Source organism: Anopheles darlingi, chromosome 2, assembly GCF_943734745.1.
Source record: "Anopheles darlingi chromosome 2, idAnoDarlMG_H_01, whole genome shotgun sequence".
Classification (NCBI taxonomy): domain Eukaryota; kingdom Metazoa; phylum Arthropoda; class Insecta; order Diptera; family Culicidae; genus Anopheles; species Anopheles darlingi.
Window position 1 is genome coordinate 83,503,653 of NC_064874.1, and position 20,000 is coordinate 83,523,652.

The 20,000-nt window shown below is 47.8% G+C and overlaps 1 protein-coding gene across 1 annotated transcript in view; it reads left to right on the top strand.

The window, feature by feature from the left end:
- Nucleotides 1-18,960: 18,960 nt before the first annotated feature.
- Nucleotides 18,961-20,000, top strand: part of LOC125948102 (uncharacterized) — an 18,596-nt gene continuing 17,556 nt past the window's right edge. Inside the window, exon 1 of the mRNA XM_049673840.1 lies at nucleotides 18,961-19,772. Within this exon, the coding sequence (XP_049529797.1) occupies nucleotides 19,013-19,772 (760 nt within the window). The 5' untranslated portion in view covers nucleotides 18,961-19,012. The remainder of the gene's footprint in view (nucleotides 19,773-20,000) is intronic.

Sequence of the window (20,000 nt, forward strand, 5' to 3'; positions counted from 1 at the left end):
TATTGCCGGTGTGTTTGAGGTTGGCAAGAGGAAGACGGACTGGCATTTTAATAGCGTTGGCACATCCCGTATGATTGGCCACGGAGTCACGTAGCGATTTGTGGTCGCTCAGGTATCGACGGTCAGGTGTGGACTTCGGTTTGTGGTGTGATCGCGACAAAGTGTGGTGCACTTTGTGGACAGGATCTAATCGAGGGAAAGCTCCGTAGCAACCGCAGTGTCACGTGGGGACGAGAAGCCTGACGTCTTAGTATCCAATGGTGACTATGAAGGACACGACATTGAAAGTGGGTTTCTAGCTCGCAATATTATCAATATTCTAGGTTGCTTGGATTTATTTTATGTAATTAGCACTGCAAAATATTTTCAAATTTCTGAATATACGCTAAATCAATCAAAGTAACTTAGGCTATTACCCATAATATTGTGCACGTGTAGTTCGCTTTACGATACTTCTCGGTGTTATACGACTTGTAGACCAGTTATGTTCAGAGAGTGTCGTGATGATTGTAGGAACTCGTTTTGTTTTTCGCAAAATGGACGTAATTTGTGTTGCTGTCAAACAACAGGTCCTCATGCAAAGCTGAACTCACTGGAGCGTCATCCAACACTCCATTCGGTTGAGCATTCTGCTAAATGATTTCACTCGGTCCATTCCAAATCAAGAGGTGCGCTCGCCGAGAATCCTTAGAAATGACTCTCGAATAGGGAAATGGGGAAATAACCAAATGAAAAGAAAGAGAGGAAACGGTAGCGCACAAAGTGGCCACCCGTACTAGTTCCGGTACTGGCCAGTGAAATGGGCCATTGGAGGAGTTCGCAGAAAAGCAAAAGTCATTTGCCGTTCTCACTATGGAGAGCCAACAGGCGGAAGTGAAGCGAATGAAGCGAATGAAATGTATAATCGAACCCCCCGTCGATGCAAAGCGACCGCCGGGAACCGCGGGAGTGCACTATCATGAAAATTCAATTAAAATATCTGCAATCAATGCGACGACACTCCACCACCAACCGTCCAGCCGACTCAAAGGGTATTCACCGAATGAGAGAATCCCAGACGATGCGAGCGCGAAGGGCGCCCCGCCTGGAGTGACTGGAATCTGGTTTCGAACAAATCGAAGTGCTTGGAAATGTACCGGGCACTTCCTTAGATGGCGGATTCGATCGAGATGACGGGATAGACGAGACGAGACGAGACGAGACGAGACGACCGACGCCGTGTGTCCTCGTTTGGTGAAGAAAATCAAATCAAAATGGCGATGAAAAGCGCATTGGCTTATCGTCGATGGTACGGCTGGTTGGCTGACTGTCGGTGTGCTGGCTTCGGAAGAAAAAAAAAACAGTCGTCTTCTCCATCATCGCGATTGCCCCCAGATCCTGGGACTCGCCTCTCCCCCCGCGTTTGTCTTCCGCACTGCCGCTCACTCGAGGGTGTACCATTGAGTCCGTGGATTTTTCCAATTTACCTTCGTTTAATATTAGATTTGCGCCAAAACTTGGCATGGAAATTGAGCGAAACGGAGCGCGAACCGGTGACTCCGCGTCAACTGTGCCTGCTGGGGTCTACGGATCTCTCTTCCCATCCCCCCAGAGTCCCTTCTCCCCTGCGAGTGCGCCGCCCTCCATCGGCCACTTACAGCGGTTCCATTTTCACCTTTTTTTCCCACCACCTGCCTCGTCTCGTCTGCTTGTTTGGATCGGTCGGAAAGCTTATCCATCAATCGCACCATTCGCTGGCGCTGGCGGTCGCCAGGGAAATCCGAGCAGCCGCGCGTCTTGTTGATGTTGAAACAAAAACACAAAATGTGCCGAGAACGGCGCGCGCGCCAAAAGTGGGTTCAAAGTGTTGGAAAAATCAATCAGCTTTCCAATTTGCCTCAAAGGCATCAGTGCCTTTACCAACATTGCGCTTCCATTTCCCGGGGACGCGACCGCTCGCACCGAACACTGTTTACTGAAGTGTTTCCGAGCAAATGGAAACAATTGATGCCTGAAGTCGCTAAACACCGGAGTGGCACATTATAAACCACCATTAAGGACACGCCGCTTATCATTGTATCGCGACGGTGCCGTTCAAATAACACTCAGATCGACTCAATTGCATGCCAGGAAAACCGCACCACTTTTCACGCGAATTCTTTTCATAATAAATGAGGCCGAGATATGCTGTAGATTTGCATTTTTCAATGATTCATCATGCAGAACTCCCGGTTATCCGGAGGAATACGATTTTTCATCTGAATTCAAAGTGCAAGCAGCACCAACGCTGCACAGCCATCGCCAGTAGGCTAAGAGATGCACGGTCCGGAGGCGACGAATACCTTTCTTTGATTGCTGCATCGCCAACTATGTGCACGGTGCAGTACGCCGTGTCGATCGTGTTTGAAGCATGAAAGAATAATTCACCCCCACCCATCTGGGCAGGCAGCTGTGTCAGGCTGTGGAGGGAAGCTAGCTTTCTTGGGGAATTTCCCTACTTTCGGGTGCACTTTAGGGGTTGGGGTTGGCGCACCGTGTAGCAACGGATATTCGGGTTAAGCACAGGAAACACAGGAATGCAAATATCGTGCTTTATCGTTGAGGCCCGAAGGTTTGAAGTCTTCGATCCGGGTGTTAGTGCTAGCGCCAGCTCGGGGCTTGGGGGCCCCGATGCATAAAATGCATTTTCACGTCCTGCCGACCACTATGGTATTTGGTTTGTTATTTTTGAATTTTAATCGAAAACATCTGAAGGTGTATAGAAGGAGCGTTTGAAGTTGTTAGAAAAGTGAAATGGTTGATGATGCTGTCACATCATGCTTTAGCGTCACTGGATAACCTGCACGCTCTTGAAAGTGCAAAAGGCCAACCATTCTCCATTTTGCGTTGCAGTACAACTCGATTAAAGGTACATAAATGGTTAAACAACATACTCCGTGGCAATCGCTGTCGCACAAATGTCATTCTTTATGAGACCATTGCAGTTCCGATTCCACGTTACGTCAAACAAAACAAAACTCAATCTCAACTCGTTGATCGCAGTCTAGCGCACTCCAGCGCATACCAAACAGTGACTTCCAGTCGGGCACCGGCAGCGGCCCGGTGCACATGACAAGGCAATAAAAAGCTACATCGAAGTGGAGGGGAAGGTTATCCTTTACCGTTCACCCTTAACTGCACCGTTGGCAGGCATAATAAATGCAAATCAAATTTAAATCATTGAAACAATTCCCATACACACACACACACACCCACACACTCACGTACTGCTACTCGTGATTCTATAACACCCTCGGCATCCTGCGTAGGATCGCCATTTCTATTGTTCCAGTGCGAACATAAAGTAAGGGCTCGTGTTTAAAGGTATGATTGCAGGGAGTTTTTTTCTGTTTTTATTCTCCTCTCTCTCTTTTTCTCTCTCTCATCTCTCTCTCTCACTCTACATTGATGGAAAACCCAGGTCTGGCTGGCTTCCCGGTAGCCAGGTGGGAGTCCTGGCACAGGGATGATTGTTTGTTTGTGGTGGTGTGAATTGTTGTATTCGATTCTCGCGAGCGAGATTGGCAGGTTTCGGCGATGGTTTGGCGGGGTCCAAGCAGGTCCGCGGGGTAGGTCAGTTAAAGTTTTAATGAAACGAGAAAGCCACTAACAACCCACAAACCCGTTCCACCTTCCGCTCGGTGACCACCGTGGCGGTGCGCTGACTGGGTACTGCATTAATAAATGCTACCACGAACGTGAAACGCGGCCTTCCCAACGACGACTGGCAGTTATCGTTTGATACCATTTCGGTTGTTTCATTCATCGCTCTGCACGTTAGGACTCCCGTTTGGAGTTGGTGGTGTTGCAGGTGCTGGAGCTTTTCCGGTGAGTAACGGGTAAATACTTGCATGCCTGCGACTGCAGTCCTGGGTGGGCGGAAATGTACCTAGTTCTACGTGGCCCCGGGAAAGCAGGGCAGAACTTTCTGTAACCTGTTCCATCAGCCGCGTTGGCAATTGTTGGGGCGTGATTTCCGGACATCTGGCCCCCGCGCTAGTATTGTTTTGATTCAGTGAGTGTGAAAGTGATGACCGGCCGGTCAAATGTCAAAGGATTAATTTGGTTGTTGGTATTTAAACTTCGGTAGGTTTCTAGTCGGCTCAACTTTTCAACGGGTAACACTCCTGTTGTGGTTACATTATGCTTTTTTCATTTCAACTTTTGTAGTTCAATGAAATCGGAATTCATTGATGCTTCTTATGGAACTATTTTTATCGTTTCATCGGTTTAATCTTGTTCTATTTAAATATATCAGTAGTAGCTGTATTTCTTTAGATAGTTTGTAGCATTTGTTGAATCGATCGATTGACTGACGTAATTTTCTCTGTATTTCTCGAACTTATATAAAAAAAGTTTTGAAAAATGATAATAAAAAATCAAACAAAATAATTATGGAACTTATCCAGGTACCAGTCGCTTCGTATTCAATCTTCAGAACTTTCCCAATGTTGTTACAATAAAGTAAGACTCCTTTTTTCATTTTTTCCCCGAAACATAATTCATCACAATGGTCGATTACCTTCGAGAGAGAGAGAGCATTATGATTTTCATATTTGAGTTGGAGTGTTTACATTGAAAGTCAAGCCTTTCAGGCTTGAACCTTGAAAAGAATAGAAGGCAAGAAAGAAGCTCCATTTCCTTTTGTGTAGAGTTCGTTCTCTATCCGCTGGCGTGGTGTTCCGTCGCATCAATAGGTGGAAAAGTTACGCCAAGGTTAGCTTGCCAGGGCTTTTGGTAAATTTTCGCCAAACATCACCAGCACGGGAACGTAATGCAAAAGGTGAAATAATGGACAGTTACAGGAGGGAACATAAATCAACGAAGCACGAATGTAAGGATGGATGAATGTTCCAACGGTCCCGTCACGTTACGCGCGCCGCCGATGGGGCGCCCTTGTGCTCCGTGGTGAAAGGATTTCATTCTTCGCCGAAATGTGCGATGAGGTTGTAAGAAAGTCGGATTCTTTTGACGCCCGCGGATTCGCGCGTAAGTTTGCTAAGAAAGTTTTCTTTTTTTGACGTTACCCTTTTTTTCCATTCTGTCAGCTCGCACCAAAGGGTGCTGTACCCTTGTGGTCCCAGCGCTAATGGAAGGTGCCAAGTGGTAGCTGCACGATGAGCTGCTACACGATTTGCTGATTTTCCTGCCGGAATAGAAGCAGATTCATGGTTGGAATAATGGGGGTTTATGGAAAAATCGGTTCGCTGACTCAGCAAGCAGTCTTGCTAAAGGTTAATGATGAGTCGCACAATCGCGGTTTTATGTAATTTTATGTAAGCTATATTGACGCAAAAAGAAATCAATTTCAATTGTACACTCAAGAAGGTGAAATGCGATAGAACAGTGCCGAGAGCACTCGCCTCAACGGCAATCCAGCATGAAGAATCCAAATATTTATTCCCATTAAAATATGCTAGCACTCGCTGGTTTGCTCCTCCTTCAGATACTTCTACTGCGCTGCGATTCTACTTAAACGGTAACGATCCGCTGACGCTTCTGATATCCAAACAAATCCACTTAACGTCTTCGTCACTTCACAACTTTCTCTGTCTGCTCCCCTCTGTCGCCAGTCTGTCACAGCATCGCAGGCCCTCATTGTCGTGATTTATTGTTTTACACGCCGTTGATAAGTGGGAGAGCAACAAACCGACGATAACGATAAGCGCGCCCCGGTGCAGGAGCGTTCGTCGAAGGTCCGTGGTTGAACCCGGTAAATCGGTAAATAATTAACTGGAAAAAGTTATGCAAAACCTCCTTCTCCGTGGCATCCATGGTGGGCGGCGGTCGGCGGCGGTTGCGAGTTTCGTAACAATCACAAGCTGGTGAATAAATTATCGACAAATGGCGGTGGAGTAGCAGAGAAGAGTGCGCACAACCAAAGGACTTGGCCAGGAGGCAGGCCATGCTTTGAATGTTGGCCACGTGCCAGGGAGGTGGTGGGTGGGAGTGTGGGAGTTTCGAGTTCTTCCGACTAGAAGTGATCCGCTCAAGATGATCGCCGTGTCGGTGGCGGGCTTAACGGGCGCGACCGAGCCCCGGTGCCCAGGGCGTCACCGACTTTATTGCCGGATTGATCGACAGCACAGGAGGACACACACACACACATAAACCCACAGCGAAGGACAGCAGTGGAGGGCGCAAAGAACAAAGTTCGAGCCACGGTGTGCAAAACTTTCGCATTTGCCAAGCAGCTTCTCTTCGTCGTCGTCTCTCTCTCTCTCTCTATCTCTGTCTCTCTAAGAGAGAAGGTATCCTCCGGCAGTGCAATGAATGCGAGAAAGTTTACAGGATTGGTTTTGAAATAATTTACTTAAAGAGCCTTCATTAGGGTGGGAGTGAACGAGGTGGCAAAGGCGAAGGAGGGCAAAAGTTTGGTGCGAAACTCCAGCGAACGAACGAAAGTCACCGTGGTCGCGACCGTGCCATGGCTGGCAGCAGCTAGATGCGCTGGTAGATTGCCAAGGATCAAGTGGATTCGAACGGTGGAATGAACTTGCCGGGGGCGGACTTACGGAGAACCCAAAAGTCATTAAGTACCGGTGCCAAGGTGCAATGTTGACTTTTGACTAGTACACCAACCAACGCCACCAGCCGGTTGCATCTTTGTTGCCTGCTTCCCGCGTACTGGAGTGCTGTTAGCGATTGTTTGTTGTGGAAAACTCACTTGAGATGATCAAGTTAGCGCGCGATGTAAATAGTGGGTGTAGTAGCGCTGTTAAATGAAGGATTAAATGATGCGAAAATGAACTTTAAGATGAGGATTTAGTCGCGACCATGCGGTTGGATTTTGCGAAATTTACAGTTAATAGAAGAATGTTTCCCGGAACGTGAGGGTCTTAGCACATATAAAATATTTTTAAAATAGATAGATCGAAGATAAATAGTAAAGTGGAATCATTTGTAAAGAATTTATATCGTATCATAGTATATGAGGCAATCAGAGAAAAAAATTACCATAATACGTGTAAAAAATGAATAAGTTTGATTATATTCAATAGATATATTCGTTTGCATAATACTCTTAAAGATATCTTATGACTTTTAGATTCAAAAATCTAAGGCATCCTCTCTAATGGATTTTGTTTTTTTTTTCAAGGAGTCAAGGTCCAAAGCGTTTGTTTGACCTCGTGTTGCTTCCCCTCCCGATTTACCTGCTCAGATAACATTTCTCAGCCATTCTCGAAGGTATCGAGCACAACTGCTGGGCATGCTATTGTAATGATGGTAAATCCGTTGCTAATGGTACTAACGCATTCGGTAAGAGTTGAATTGGTTGTCAAGGATGTCGATGTACAATTCATGTTTCATGCTCGACAGAAAGATGCGTTATATCCTTCTTACTAGGACCGCAGAATGATTCCTATTTCATATAGACCACTAAGATTGAAGGGGAATGCTGGGTAAACCTTGATATTGATAACTACATTGTTTGGCAAAAAAACGGTTCATGAATTTTGGGATGAGGGATTGGCATTTTGGACCTGAATGGTGAGAGGAATGATATCTGCCATAAAAAAAAATCCAAAAAATCCTAATAGTAGTTTACACTCCACAGTCTTTTGTTTAGTAAGAAGAAAAACTCAATATTGCTGGCTTCCAAATGATTTCCTATTTCTATTTTACTTGAATTGGTCAATTTGATAAGTTCTCTCAAATCTTTTTGTCTGTTAAGAATTCTTGATGATATTAATAGCATCATGTCCATCTCGAGATACAGCGTAGATTGTCTACTAGCTCTGTTAGTGTAAACGCTCCCGATTACTATATTGATGCAGATTTTCATGCAGAACAACCTATGCAAACGAAATCATCGTTGACTTACATTGATATTCTCATAAATCAATCCGCTCCTAACTCTCTTTCACCCAACGAGCGCACAATTTGCGCCAAATAAAAAAAAAGAATAAGCAACTTGAACGAAACCCTCCGAAAACCATACCCCGGATTCGATAAGAATCACAAACGGCACGGACTCCTTGGCGAGCTATTCAAAACTCTCTCTCTCCCTCTCCTTCCTCCAGCATCCCAAATATGATGGCCAACAATATTCCCCCATTTTGCGAGTCCCGCAATAACACAGGAAAAATATTCGCGAAACCTCGTTCTGCAATTGAACAGCAGGCCCCCTCTCCACAGACTACTCTCCCGGCCCGGCCTAATGTGGCCGTTAATATTCCGCGGTCGTTACGCTGCGCTGTAACTTAAAGCCCAGAGCCCAGGCCCAGCTGCCAACGCCATACGTCGGTTCCCTTGTTTTGGATTTGGACGCAAATAAAAAAAGACATCGCGCAACAGTACACTTTCGCGAATATTTCGTTTCAAACGCAAACCCACGGGCACCGCACCCTTGAGCGTCGTAACCAAGCAGCGAAGGAAGGAAAAACATTTGTAAAACGGTGACACTAACGGTCCTCGATGCCGTCGGTCGTCGATAATGTCTCCAAATATGTAAAACCAATACTTCATGCACAAATCCTATTAACGCTTGATGGATTCCGGGGGAAAAATATGTTCCTGGGTGTGCAGGGATGCTGCTGCTGCTGGTGCTGCTGCTCTGGCGCAACGGTTAATGAATCGTGCACGATGAATCGATGGCAGGATTGGCAAATAGATGCTCATTTGCATACAACCGGTGTACTGGTGCGACGCTAGGCTTGGCAAGGGTACGCGATGAGCCAGCACAGCAGGGGTCCCGGGGATCGAACTTGCGGCCAAAGTGTGTTCGAATGTAAATTTTGCACACAAAATTATGTGCATCGATGCCACGATGCGTCTGATGTTGCAACATACGCGCGCGCACGTGTGTGTGTGTGTGTGAATTCGAACCGCGACTACTCGGGAAACGTGAGAAATCATGTCAAAACGGTTGCTGTCGCTTCCGGCGTCGCAATCGTTTTGTCCGTTTTTCCGCGGTGCCGCTGGTTCCCCGAAACCGAAAGATGAGCCGCGGTCGATTCGATCGACCCACCACGGAAATGGTGGCGTTAGAGAAGGGATTCCGCATACCGGCCGCTGTCACAGCACGTAATCCTTTTGCACCGTTCCTTGCACCTACCGCCGCCTCCCCTGATTGCCACGGAAAGGGATCGGAGCGGCGAGGCGAAATATGTAAAATTATGCTAATTTCTCTTGTTCATTTATGTTTGTGCGTTTTCGTGTGCGGTTCATGACCGGAGGGAAGGAGGGAGGGAGGGGAATGGTGCCCTTTTTACCCAATTTTCTTCTTTTTCCCCCTTTTTTCCCCGTGTTTGTGAGTTTTTCCTTCCACTGCAGTAGAAGAGTCGTTTGCCAATTTTTGATCCTACTGTTTTTTTCCGCGCTCCCGAACTGCCGATTGGATAAAAGGGAAATTCAAAATATTAAAATCGAACCCAACGAACCTTCGCCTGGGAAAGCAACACAGAGAGCGAGAGAGAGTGAGAGATAGCGAAGGAACAATAGAGCGGTGTGGAGCGAGGAGTAGAACACCCATAGGGCATTAAAAGCGGATATTGCGCGGGTCACAAAAATTAATATACGCTGCTGTACATCCCCGGGGTTCGAGTGTGGCCGTGATGGCCAAATGATGCGTATACACGGGAATCGGATCTGTGCGGAACCCCGCGCCATCCCTCCAGGATAACCGATTTCGGTCGCTCTGTAGCGGAATCCTTTCTGGGATGGGCGCAGTGAAAGTAATTAAAACACGCTTCTTGCATCATTTATTCAGCATCCCCGCCGCGAACCCGGACAGCTCAGATAGGAAAATAAGAAGCTTCTTGTGTGTATTTCCGGCGTTTTTTTTTTCTTGCTTTCCTTTTTCCCTCTCCCTCGCTCCGTGCCCGGATGCGCGCCCGATTGGAGATTCGTTATGAAAGGGATGGTTTGGGATGCAAAAGGGTTTTTTATTCGCATTTTTTTTACGGTTTTGCGCGAAACATATCGTTACGTAAGGGTGGAAAGGCCAACGCTACAATGGTGCGTAACTCCTGGAAATGGTTACCGAGTGATGGTCCTTAGGAAAATCTTCCGTTTCCGGCCCAAACAGGGGAAAGGGTGAATGCTGCAATTGCACACCGTCGCTCTCACGCTGACGGAAGAGGGATTGTTTTGCTAGGGATGTCGGCCACCCCACGTCGTGTGTTGGATCGTCTCAAGATAAACGCAAACGCATATGCAAGGTCATAGTGCGCGTCGAATGCGTCCCGCGAATTATAAATACTCGGGCACGGTCTCAGCGTCTTATTTGCTGGCATCATTATTTTTGAAAAGGGGTACGATTTCTGATTTATGATCAAATCTAAGCTGTTTCATTTTCGTCGAGCAAGATTTTGCATCGTCCTGGTTCGGTTTCTACTCCTGTGCATTCCACTGAGGAGGTATTGACCTGAAACAGCTGTTGGTTGCTACGGATTGTAGACGTAATGATCGACGTAACGTAGCCTAGCAACGGTGCATACGAAGGTACTTTATAGAACCCAGAATGCAAATCCAAGAAACCAATCCAATTCCTAACATCAAATTGAAGACATCTCGCATTCGTACGTTACGAAGTCGTATTGTTGTCTAGGGGTTATGCGCTCAGGCCCCGCGCTCTCCAAAGGCTAATCGTCTTGTCGTCTAGCCTTGGACTGGGAAGAGCCCTTCGATCGACTATCGACCAACTGTTGCTGCTACTCTATCATTAGGCACGCAATCGATGGCGACCATTATGTGATGCCCTCGGTTATCGCCGTTGCACCATTGTCATGACGAACTGCATTTGCCTGCAGCAACACTCAAAATCCAAAACGCTTCCAATGTTCGCGTCAAACTATTCGAACGATTTTCGAACGCGTGTCTATTACCATACAATGCAGATTGCTCCGCACCGTCAACTCGAAATGGAGTGCACAGTGCGATCATTAACGCCGAGCGCATGGAATGTCTATCGGAATGGAGCTAAAACTAGATCCCCGGATGGTGCAGTTCAACCGTGAGGTCCCTGGGCCATTTGAGACCATTTTCGCTGATACAAGAGTTGGAATCGGGGGGTTCACTGGAATAGCTGTAAATCACAAACCGTCGTTCGCTCGCTCTGGTTCGCCAGAGGCAGTATTTGCGTTCAGCATAAATCAACCCCAAACGCACCCATTTTTGCATACGCATACACACACGACGAAAGGGAATTGAATTTAAATTAAATCATTTGAAAAGAGAGCAAAAAAAAAAACAACACAGAATGTCGGGAAATTTAGGCGACACCCGAACGGTGTGTGCGGAGGGTCACCATTGTTTTTTTTTCGCACAATATTAGATACAAATTTGCAACCGGTCCAGTCCGAACCGCACACACACACACACACATCGCGGTCTACGCGGTCTTCCTTCACGTGCACCGTTGATGCCTAATTGAGCGAGAGAATATAAAAATGAAAATTTTTATCGCAACAAAAAGGCCAACCCCGAGCGACGCGCTTCATTGCGTTTGGCATGTACGGATGGGGAAGGGGGGGAAGGGGTAATGCTTTCCGCTTTCGATTGTCCCCCAACCCCCCGCACACCCACCCCCTCTGAGGCAATGATGAATGTTGTTATTGGCGAAGAATTCAATATTCAATTCGTCGTTTATTAATTTCCGCACCAAACGGAACGCGGCGAGCGACACACATTGTCCACCTCCCCACTCGGATTGGCGAATGTACTTATTGGTACTGTGTTTGTGTGCGTGTGTGTGTGTGTGTGTACGCTGCATTAGGGTGGTCCAACGGGCGGATTGTGGGGAGGGGACCGCTTCCTATCATTAAAATAATTCAAACTACCGACGAACGATGGATCATTTATCCAAATGCAGCATACAATTATCATTGTATCACCGTCGGCGGTCGCGACCGTCGCCATTTTTCGCATTTCAACGGTGGCCACGTATGGCGAATGAGGATTATGACAGCGCGGATTGAGGGGAGAGGGGGGCAACACAAAAATAGCAAGAAAACTAATGCCAAGATAGCCAAATTGGAAATAGGACTAAGCAGAAATGGCTGAAACGTGCGAGTTCCGTGCGGGAACCGTGGTTCAGTTTTCCAACCAGTAAGCTTCGCACCATTCCAACAGGATATCATTGCGACCGCGATTTGGCCTAGCTCCTCTTCCCCCACCTCCAAAAGTGGTGCGCCAGAAGGTGAAAACGTATCACACTGGTCGTATCCCCGAGTGGTGGTCGTGTGTGTCACGCACGCACGTACGCAAAACGCAACCACCGTACACGGGGATGGTCTTTAATTTATGCGAAATATTTTTCAAACCAAACGATCCCTCCCCCACCCCCTCTGCACTGTCACCCGGGAACCCCAAAAAAGGCTGCACGGCGATCGATGTTCGAAAAAAACATCTATTTTTATGGACAAAATGGTGAATAACCGTGAGCGGGCAAGCGGGCGCGGGCGCGCGCGAGTAAAGATGGCATTAAAAACAATCGGCATCGGAATACAATGAAACAATTAACATGCGCGTGTGGTGGTGGTGCCTGTGACCGTAATGGATGGAAAGAGCATAGTTTTGAAGGAGACGGAATTGAGTTCGAGAATTGAGTCGACTTGAGGATTCAGCAAAAATCCGTCATCAGTCGTCGTCTATTCTTAGTTGCCTGGTCGCGATCCGGCCTGCTACGATAGCTCCTAGAATGGTCGTGTATGTGTGTGCTTTAAGAGACGTTAACCAACCGGAAGAAGTCATCTGACGGCGTTGCTCAGAACTCTAGATTAGAGGCGACGACAAAAGGAGGTTCCATTACTGATCTTTTGTGGCCATTAATGATGATTTCACACGCACACAGCATCGCACGATGACGATGGAGTTTCTGCTGTGGAAGTGAAGAATGCTTTGCTCCTTTTGTTAGCTAATTGGCAATTGTATAATGTTTGGTATCAAGTGTCGCGATTACGAATTCGTATAAGAGTGTATAACGGATAGAATAATGCAGAAGACGATCAATAAGATGCCAATTAAAAAAGAACATGATGAGAACATTTTGTAAAAGAGCATTAAACAGTATTACTGATCCAACCAAATAGAACTGATACAAATTACGATTCAATTACTCATGGGCTTGCATCATCCCATCCTCATTAAAAACCCACCGTTAGCCACCCGTTAATGGTGCCAACGGTGCCGTTGACAATTTTAGTCCCATAAAAGGATGCACTCATACACTTTTCAATTCCGAAAGCATCACTTCCGGCGTGTGTGAGCCACGGTGCGGTTCCACTTAACCCCGGAGAAACCCGGAGACAGTTTTTTTTTCGAAGGAAATGCACCAAAAACCGAAACCAAAGTGGCGAGGGGCACATAAATTAAAAAACATTTCGGCAAACAATGGCACCACCGGGCGATACCGCGCTATTCAAATGTGCGATGTGGCCATCGAATACGCGAATATCGCGCTGCTCGAGTCTTGACCGGTGGGCCCGGCCCCCGGGCTGGGATGTTATGCTGCTGGACACACCGAAATGGTGCCACGCATCAAACCACCACGTCACCATTGCCTTCTACGATTCGGTTGACAAAATTAGTTATATATTTTGATGCACTTCTAGCCGGACACACAGTATACACCGAATGGTTGCCACGGAATTCCATCTCGCACAGCCCCTTGTCCCGCAGCGTGGCCGGGCGTGAGCTGGCGGACAAAAATCCAAATTTGCTCCGAAAAATCCCAGCGATCGCGTTCGTGTCGTGCGAATTCCGATGGCGAATCGCGACCCCGCGAAACTGTTCCGTTCCCTTACTAACCACACCGCAAGCCAGCAACGGTACCAGAAAGTGTAACATTAGCGCGCGGTGCGCGGTTCGATTGAAAGGCATTCTCTCTCGGCCGCGGATCCTCAGCAGTGGCAGCGCGGCAGCAGCAGAAGAAATCAATCCATACATCACAGCATGAATCATTAATATTCCAATCACTTTTCCCAGGCCATCGCCATCGTCTGTTGTGCCACCGAGGGAGGGGGGTAAGGTAAGTGTGCGGTACCAAAACGGGGAGGCGGCGTGGAGGGTTTTTGGATTTTCGATATTTTTGGTCCCATATTTTCCGCTTCACGCGCGCACACTTTGGACCGCCGCCGCCGCCGCCGCCGCCGCCGCCGCCGCCGCCGCCGCCGCCTTACTTGCCGCCGGCCAGGGGCATAAACTTGTGCGCGCAGCAAAAGCGGAGAGAGAGAGAGAGAGAGAGAATAAAATAAAATAAAATAAAATACGAAACGAAACCGCGCGCAATAGCATACCACACATCTCGCAGCGATGGCGAATCAAACGAGAAGAGCCTACCTCGCGCGGAATCAACACGTGGCGGTGTCAAGGGTGGTGGTGGTGCGGAGAGCGGCAAAAAAAACGACCGAGTAAAAACCGCTTAAACATAAGAAATATGATCAGCGGGAACGAAATCAGCATCGGGAACACGTATAGAGCAGCCACTGCAGTCACCAGTTGAAGATCTCTAGACGAGGCAGCAGAGAAGTCCCAGCATAACGGGCGAAAGAGAAGGGGTTTTCAATGGGTATGTGTGTATGTGTACCAGGCCAGGCACGGAGTCCATCTTCTCCTGCTCCTCCTGCTTCTCCTTCACCGATTTGGTACCAATTGAAAATATTTATTTATTATTGTTTCGCATCAGGCTCGGGGAGTTCATTCATCTGGGACCACAGTTTGAGCGCGCGAAGTATGCGCAGCCCGCAGCCAGCATGGTAGAGGAACGAGGAGCCTGGGAAGTTGGAGAATGAAATGATGTGTGAAAGAGAGAGAGAGAGAAAAGACTCGAATCATACCGATTTGGGTTTATGTTGTTTCCAGTCAATTTGTGAGATCTGTGCCCGTGCTCCGTGTACCTACCCCCCTCCCCTTCCTCCTTCCCCGGGGGTTGCGATTCAGGATCCAATATTTTTGTCATTCACAGGCATTCCATATTATTGGCGTTGTTTCTGCCTTTTGGGCAATTTGCTGCCATCTCGTTGGAGTTCTAATTGAATGCTCACTCCACCCTTGCGGGAGGTTTTGCTCCATAATTCAGTTGAAAAAGTTGATGGAGCTGATGAATAGGTGGTAGTCACCTCATTTCTAGGGCTGCTTGGTTTACTTTGATTGCTCCTGACCAATAATTTCAACGATACGCACCAGAAGGACTTGTGGTAGGCATTGAAAGATAATGAAAAGTTAATTTGCAATGCAATAAAAGATAGAATAAAAAAGGAATGTTAAAACAGGTTTTCAAATAAATTTAAATGCTGTTTTTATTAGCACACCGGAAAGAAAACCATTGTAGAACCGAGAGTATTAGATCTGGTTCTCATTTCTTGAAACTCCATTTAATGAAATGAAGACCACCAGGAGATTTCTGCCTGGCCGTGTTGCCTCGACAAATTATGATTGACAACACATTGCAACCGCACTCATCTACGAATAAAGAAAGAGAGAGAGAGAGAAAGAGAGTGCGTTCCAGTGCTTTCATTCTACTCCGGGATGGACAAGTGACATCACAACACGATGCGTGTCGTGGTCTCACTATCTTCATCGTCCGCATGCCATGAGCCACAGTTGCGCCTCTACGGATGCCGCTCTCGCCGCTGAGTCTCGCCATATGATGCCCACCGTACACGCACCGAACTTGATCCCAACCCGACTTTGCTTGCTTGCCCGTTCCCGGAGCATCCCAAAACGCACCGTAAGCAGCAGGAAGAAAGAAGTTAGTTTCAATTTACGGAGCATAAGAACAAAAAACGGTCTTAAGTACCAGGGGATCTTACGAGGGGATACGAACGAAGGAACGCACGATCACGACGACAGGCCAAAACAACCTTGGCAAACGCAGTGCGCGTGCACACGGGACCCTATATTGCCTTTTGGCCCGACCGGGATCACCGGTCGCGGACGGATGAATGGATCGGATAGGTTTGGTATTTGTGTTACGCTAAGATGCAACCGGGAACAATCCCCGGCAAAGGCGAACGGGTTGTTGGAACCGGGAACCGAAAGACGCAAAGGGTTCGTCGGTTAGTGGGAAGGGCCACCAACTTCGGATCGGGTAAGATAGGATAGGTGAAGAGGCGAGGGTCGAAGATCCATCGGACACATCGGGATCGGATCATCACTCATTCTCTCCCTCTCTCTCTCTTTCTAATATTTTCGTTGCATTTCTCCGGTTTTCTGCCTCATTTTTTATCCCGGCAAATATAATGTCCAGAAGAAAGGGTCTGCCTTTGTTGCATACAACGGCTCTGAATCTGTGCGCACCAACATGGGAATGATTAATATGTTTGTGCATAGAGTTATGTTCTGGGTGAAATCATTTGCTTGATGCGATGCTGGATTCCGGATGCAGCACTCGGTGAGCAGAAGGACTAGATTAAATGATGGAAAATGTTGTTTGCATCGTGAAATATTGATGGCCTCTGTACACTGTTCCAAGCATATTGAATCATAAAATGCGGATAAATAAGGCGAATTGTGCATTGAATTGACGATAATAAGATTGTATCCTTGCGAGGATTAGGGTATTTAGTATAAATCCGTGAAGGAATTTGGAACAAATCATCATCGAGCTCACGGTTTCCCCAGATATGCAAGGCGCATCCCACGGTTGTATCGAAGCATAAGAAGAAATGTGCATGACGGTGAGAAAAAAGAGATTCCATCGAATAATATACCACAAAACAAACATCCAGCAGAGATCCTCGTGAAACCGTTTCAATCCTTCAAAATACCACTTTTCTTCCAAATTCTTCCCATACAGCAACGTAACATAACCGCCCTATGTAACGGATAACCCTTTTGCCTCTTTTCGGCATCTGCTCCGTCTTCGCTTCGCCCAGAAGGAGAACACAATGCTATGGCGGCGACCTCGCCTAATAAATGCATGCAGCTCAGTCTCCTACCGCTGAGATTGATCCTTCAAGAGCGCGATGTGTAGCGAACGGAAACGAAAATGAAAGAAAAAGAAAAAAAATCGTCCGAAAAAGGCACATCATTTCCATGCATTTTCCCCTAAATATCGTACCAGGTTCGATCGTAGCGTAGTGTTTTCCCACCGGCACCAGCTGGTCGGATTGAAGGACGAAACGCAACCGTACCGCACCGGTGTAAAAGGGTTGCCCAAGAAGAAGCAGAGGGCAGAAGTAAGTGCAATGAAAAAAAAATTAACGAAACGGGGAAAAAAATGGAAACATTAAATGAAAGGATTGGCGCGGAGCGCAGCGCATAAAAAGTGCTTGATTTCCCTCAAAAAATATCTTTTTTTGATTTGCATATTTTCGGCGTTTCGCAGCAGCATTGATGGTTGGCTGTTGTAATGCGCACCTGGAGGGGTGTACCGAAGGAGAAACCAGCAGGAGACCTGCCTGCCAGCCGTCGTCGTCGTCATTGTCGGTTAGAGGAAAAGGGTGCACACGCTCATGCTCGGTTCGCATGATTATGATGAGAAATGGACGTATTTCTGTTGCCGTTTTTCTGACATCGATGGCCCAGCGTGACTCGGTGGTGTACAATGCGATGCCGGATCACTATTTTGAGGAGGATTGCGCAGCCGTGGATTCGCGGAGTTTTGCGCGTCAACAACGGCAACAGTAACGGACAGCAGAAAATGTTGAGTTGAGTACCGCGAGTCTACGGTCTACGGCATTCGCAGCAAAACGCTTACACCACTTACGTAGCTAATAGCTGATAGCTCGAGTTCTGTAGTGTTGCGGTTCGGTGGTTTTTGTTTAAAAAGTGCACCGTCACGCGTCCTTGTAACATTCAGTGTAATTCTGCGTCGAAAACATTTGATTAATTTTACCGTAAATAAGAGATGAGTGTTGCCTTCTTGTGGTGACTCACTAACTAACCGCTCGAGGGGATCGCCATAACACGACCGAGTGATAAACAATTCAAAGGGGAGGTAGTCAGCTTGTAACGATACGTCCACGAAGCCCAGTATCACGGTTTGGTAGAGGTTTACGATGGAAAATTCCCCGCAGCAGCAGCTTAAGAAAAAACAAAAGATCCAGTTTACTGGAGGAGGCTCAAGATTTTGACAGCCGTTGACTCACGTCGAATCATTCGACGACGCAATAATGAAGGCCACTCGCGGGATTTTTTGCCCCTCAAAAAAACAATCCGGCTATTCCCTGCATTAAATCTTGCAACGGGATGGAATACACTCTTTGGATTTGCATATCCTGCTGCAACCTTTCCGAAAATCCCAATTCGTCGAACATCAACGATCGATCGATCCGATTGACGCGTAATTCGAAAGGCGAGTGCAATCTGCTACTACTACAGCTGTCAAATTACAGCATCACTAGAGTAGGCGTTGACTAAAGCGATGATTAGAGCAGCAGCGCGGATACCACGGGACCGATAAACGCACTTTAACCGTACTTCGGCAGGAAGCACATCGTGGAGGGATTCCCCCTTCGTGTCAAAACATAAACATGAGACACAGGGACAGGGACCGGCCCGAAACACTATCATACGCACTCTCTCTCCAGGCCAGCCGTTGAGCCGAAGCTAAGTACCCGAAGCCCGAAGCTGCCGCGCTCGCAACCGAAGTCGTTGTTGCGTTTGTTAAGCTTCTGCGCCATCGCCATCATCATCGTCATCGTCGTCCGTCGTCCGTCGTCGTCGTCGTCGTGGTGGCGTGCGCGCGCGGCTCGGAAAGAGTAATGGAGATTGGTGGTGTTGTGTCGATCTCGCGTTCGCCCCCGGGGTCGCGGCAGTACAACGGCAGCCACTCATCAACCAGGATCACGATCGCGGGTCTAGCGCAACGATTGATCAACTGTCCGGTGCGAGGGAATCGATCATCCTAGAAAAGGGGTTTTTGTGTGATTGGAATGTTGTGGGCCACCAGTGAGCCAGTGTTTCAGTGAACTTACTGTTTAATTGATGTATTAACAAGTGAGTTCGGATAGAAGTCGAGAACAGAACGTAAAGCCGGCGCAATCGAACCATCTTCTATTAAAAAAGTGAGCTTAAGTGTACGAACGAACGAACGAACAAGCGGGTTATGATGTCCCCGGAGAGCAACGGTGAACCGGAACCGGTAGCCGGCGCGCTGTTCCGTGGCCGTACGCCACAAGCCGATCATCGATCCTGCTCACCGGTGACACCGGGGGGCAAGCGGATGCGTTTCACCGACGGTGGTGGTGACGAAGCGTGTAACAGCACCACCAACCCTCTAGTAGTAACCGAAGCCCTAAACTATAGTGCCGCTGAGCTACTGAAAGCCTTCGGTTACGGTGTTGTTGGTAGCGAGCCGGCCGCGAAGAGATCGATATCTCGCCAAGGAGTGCATCACGATGGCGCCGTTGGTAGTGCGAGCGAGGACGAAATGATGGGTGACGATCAACGACGATCGGGCCGGCGGTCGTGTGATCCCGAAAGTGGTAGTGGCATTACCGGAAGTACCGATGCTCGGCAAGCTGCTGGTGATCGAAGTGGCAGTAGCAACAGTAGCACCAGCAGCAACAGCAATAGTAGCAGTAGTAGTGGTAGTAGTAGTAGCTGTCCAACTGTCATCTACGGTCTGGCTGACAATGGTGCCAAGTGTGATACGCTCAACAACAACAACAACAGTCTGGTCAGTGGAAATCACAGTATTCACGGTGTTAGTGGTGGTGGTGGTGGTGGTGCCGATGGTGACGCCAGTTGTGATAACAACAATTCAATCAAGGAGATGGACGACGGCAAGTTTAGTGAGTTTAGCAAATTCCTGGCGGACAGCGAGAAGGACGAGAGCATGGCGACGATCTTGGAGCTGCTGCACGGTGAGTGGCGAGGGCTGGCTGATGGTTTCTGTTTGTCGTCTACTAGACTCAATATACGAGAGTCGTCGGACCGGATGGGTGCGTCGATTATGCCAATTCCGAAGACGCCCGGTCGCTTCAATAACTCTAGCGTTCGTGTGTGTGTGTGGCGTCAATTCACCTAAAGTCAAGTGACTAACCTTGGGCCTAGTTATGGCGTAGCAAGTACTTCCTGCGTGGCGTGACACA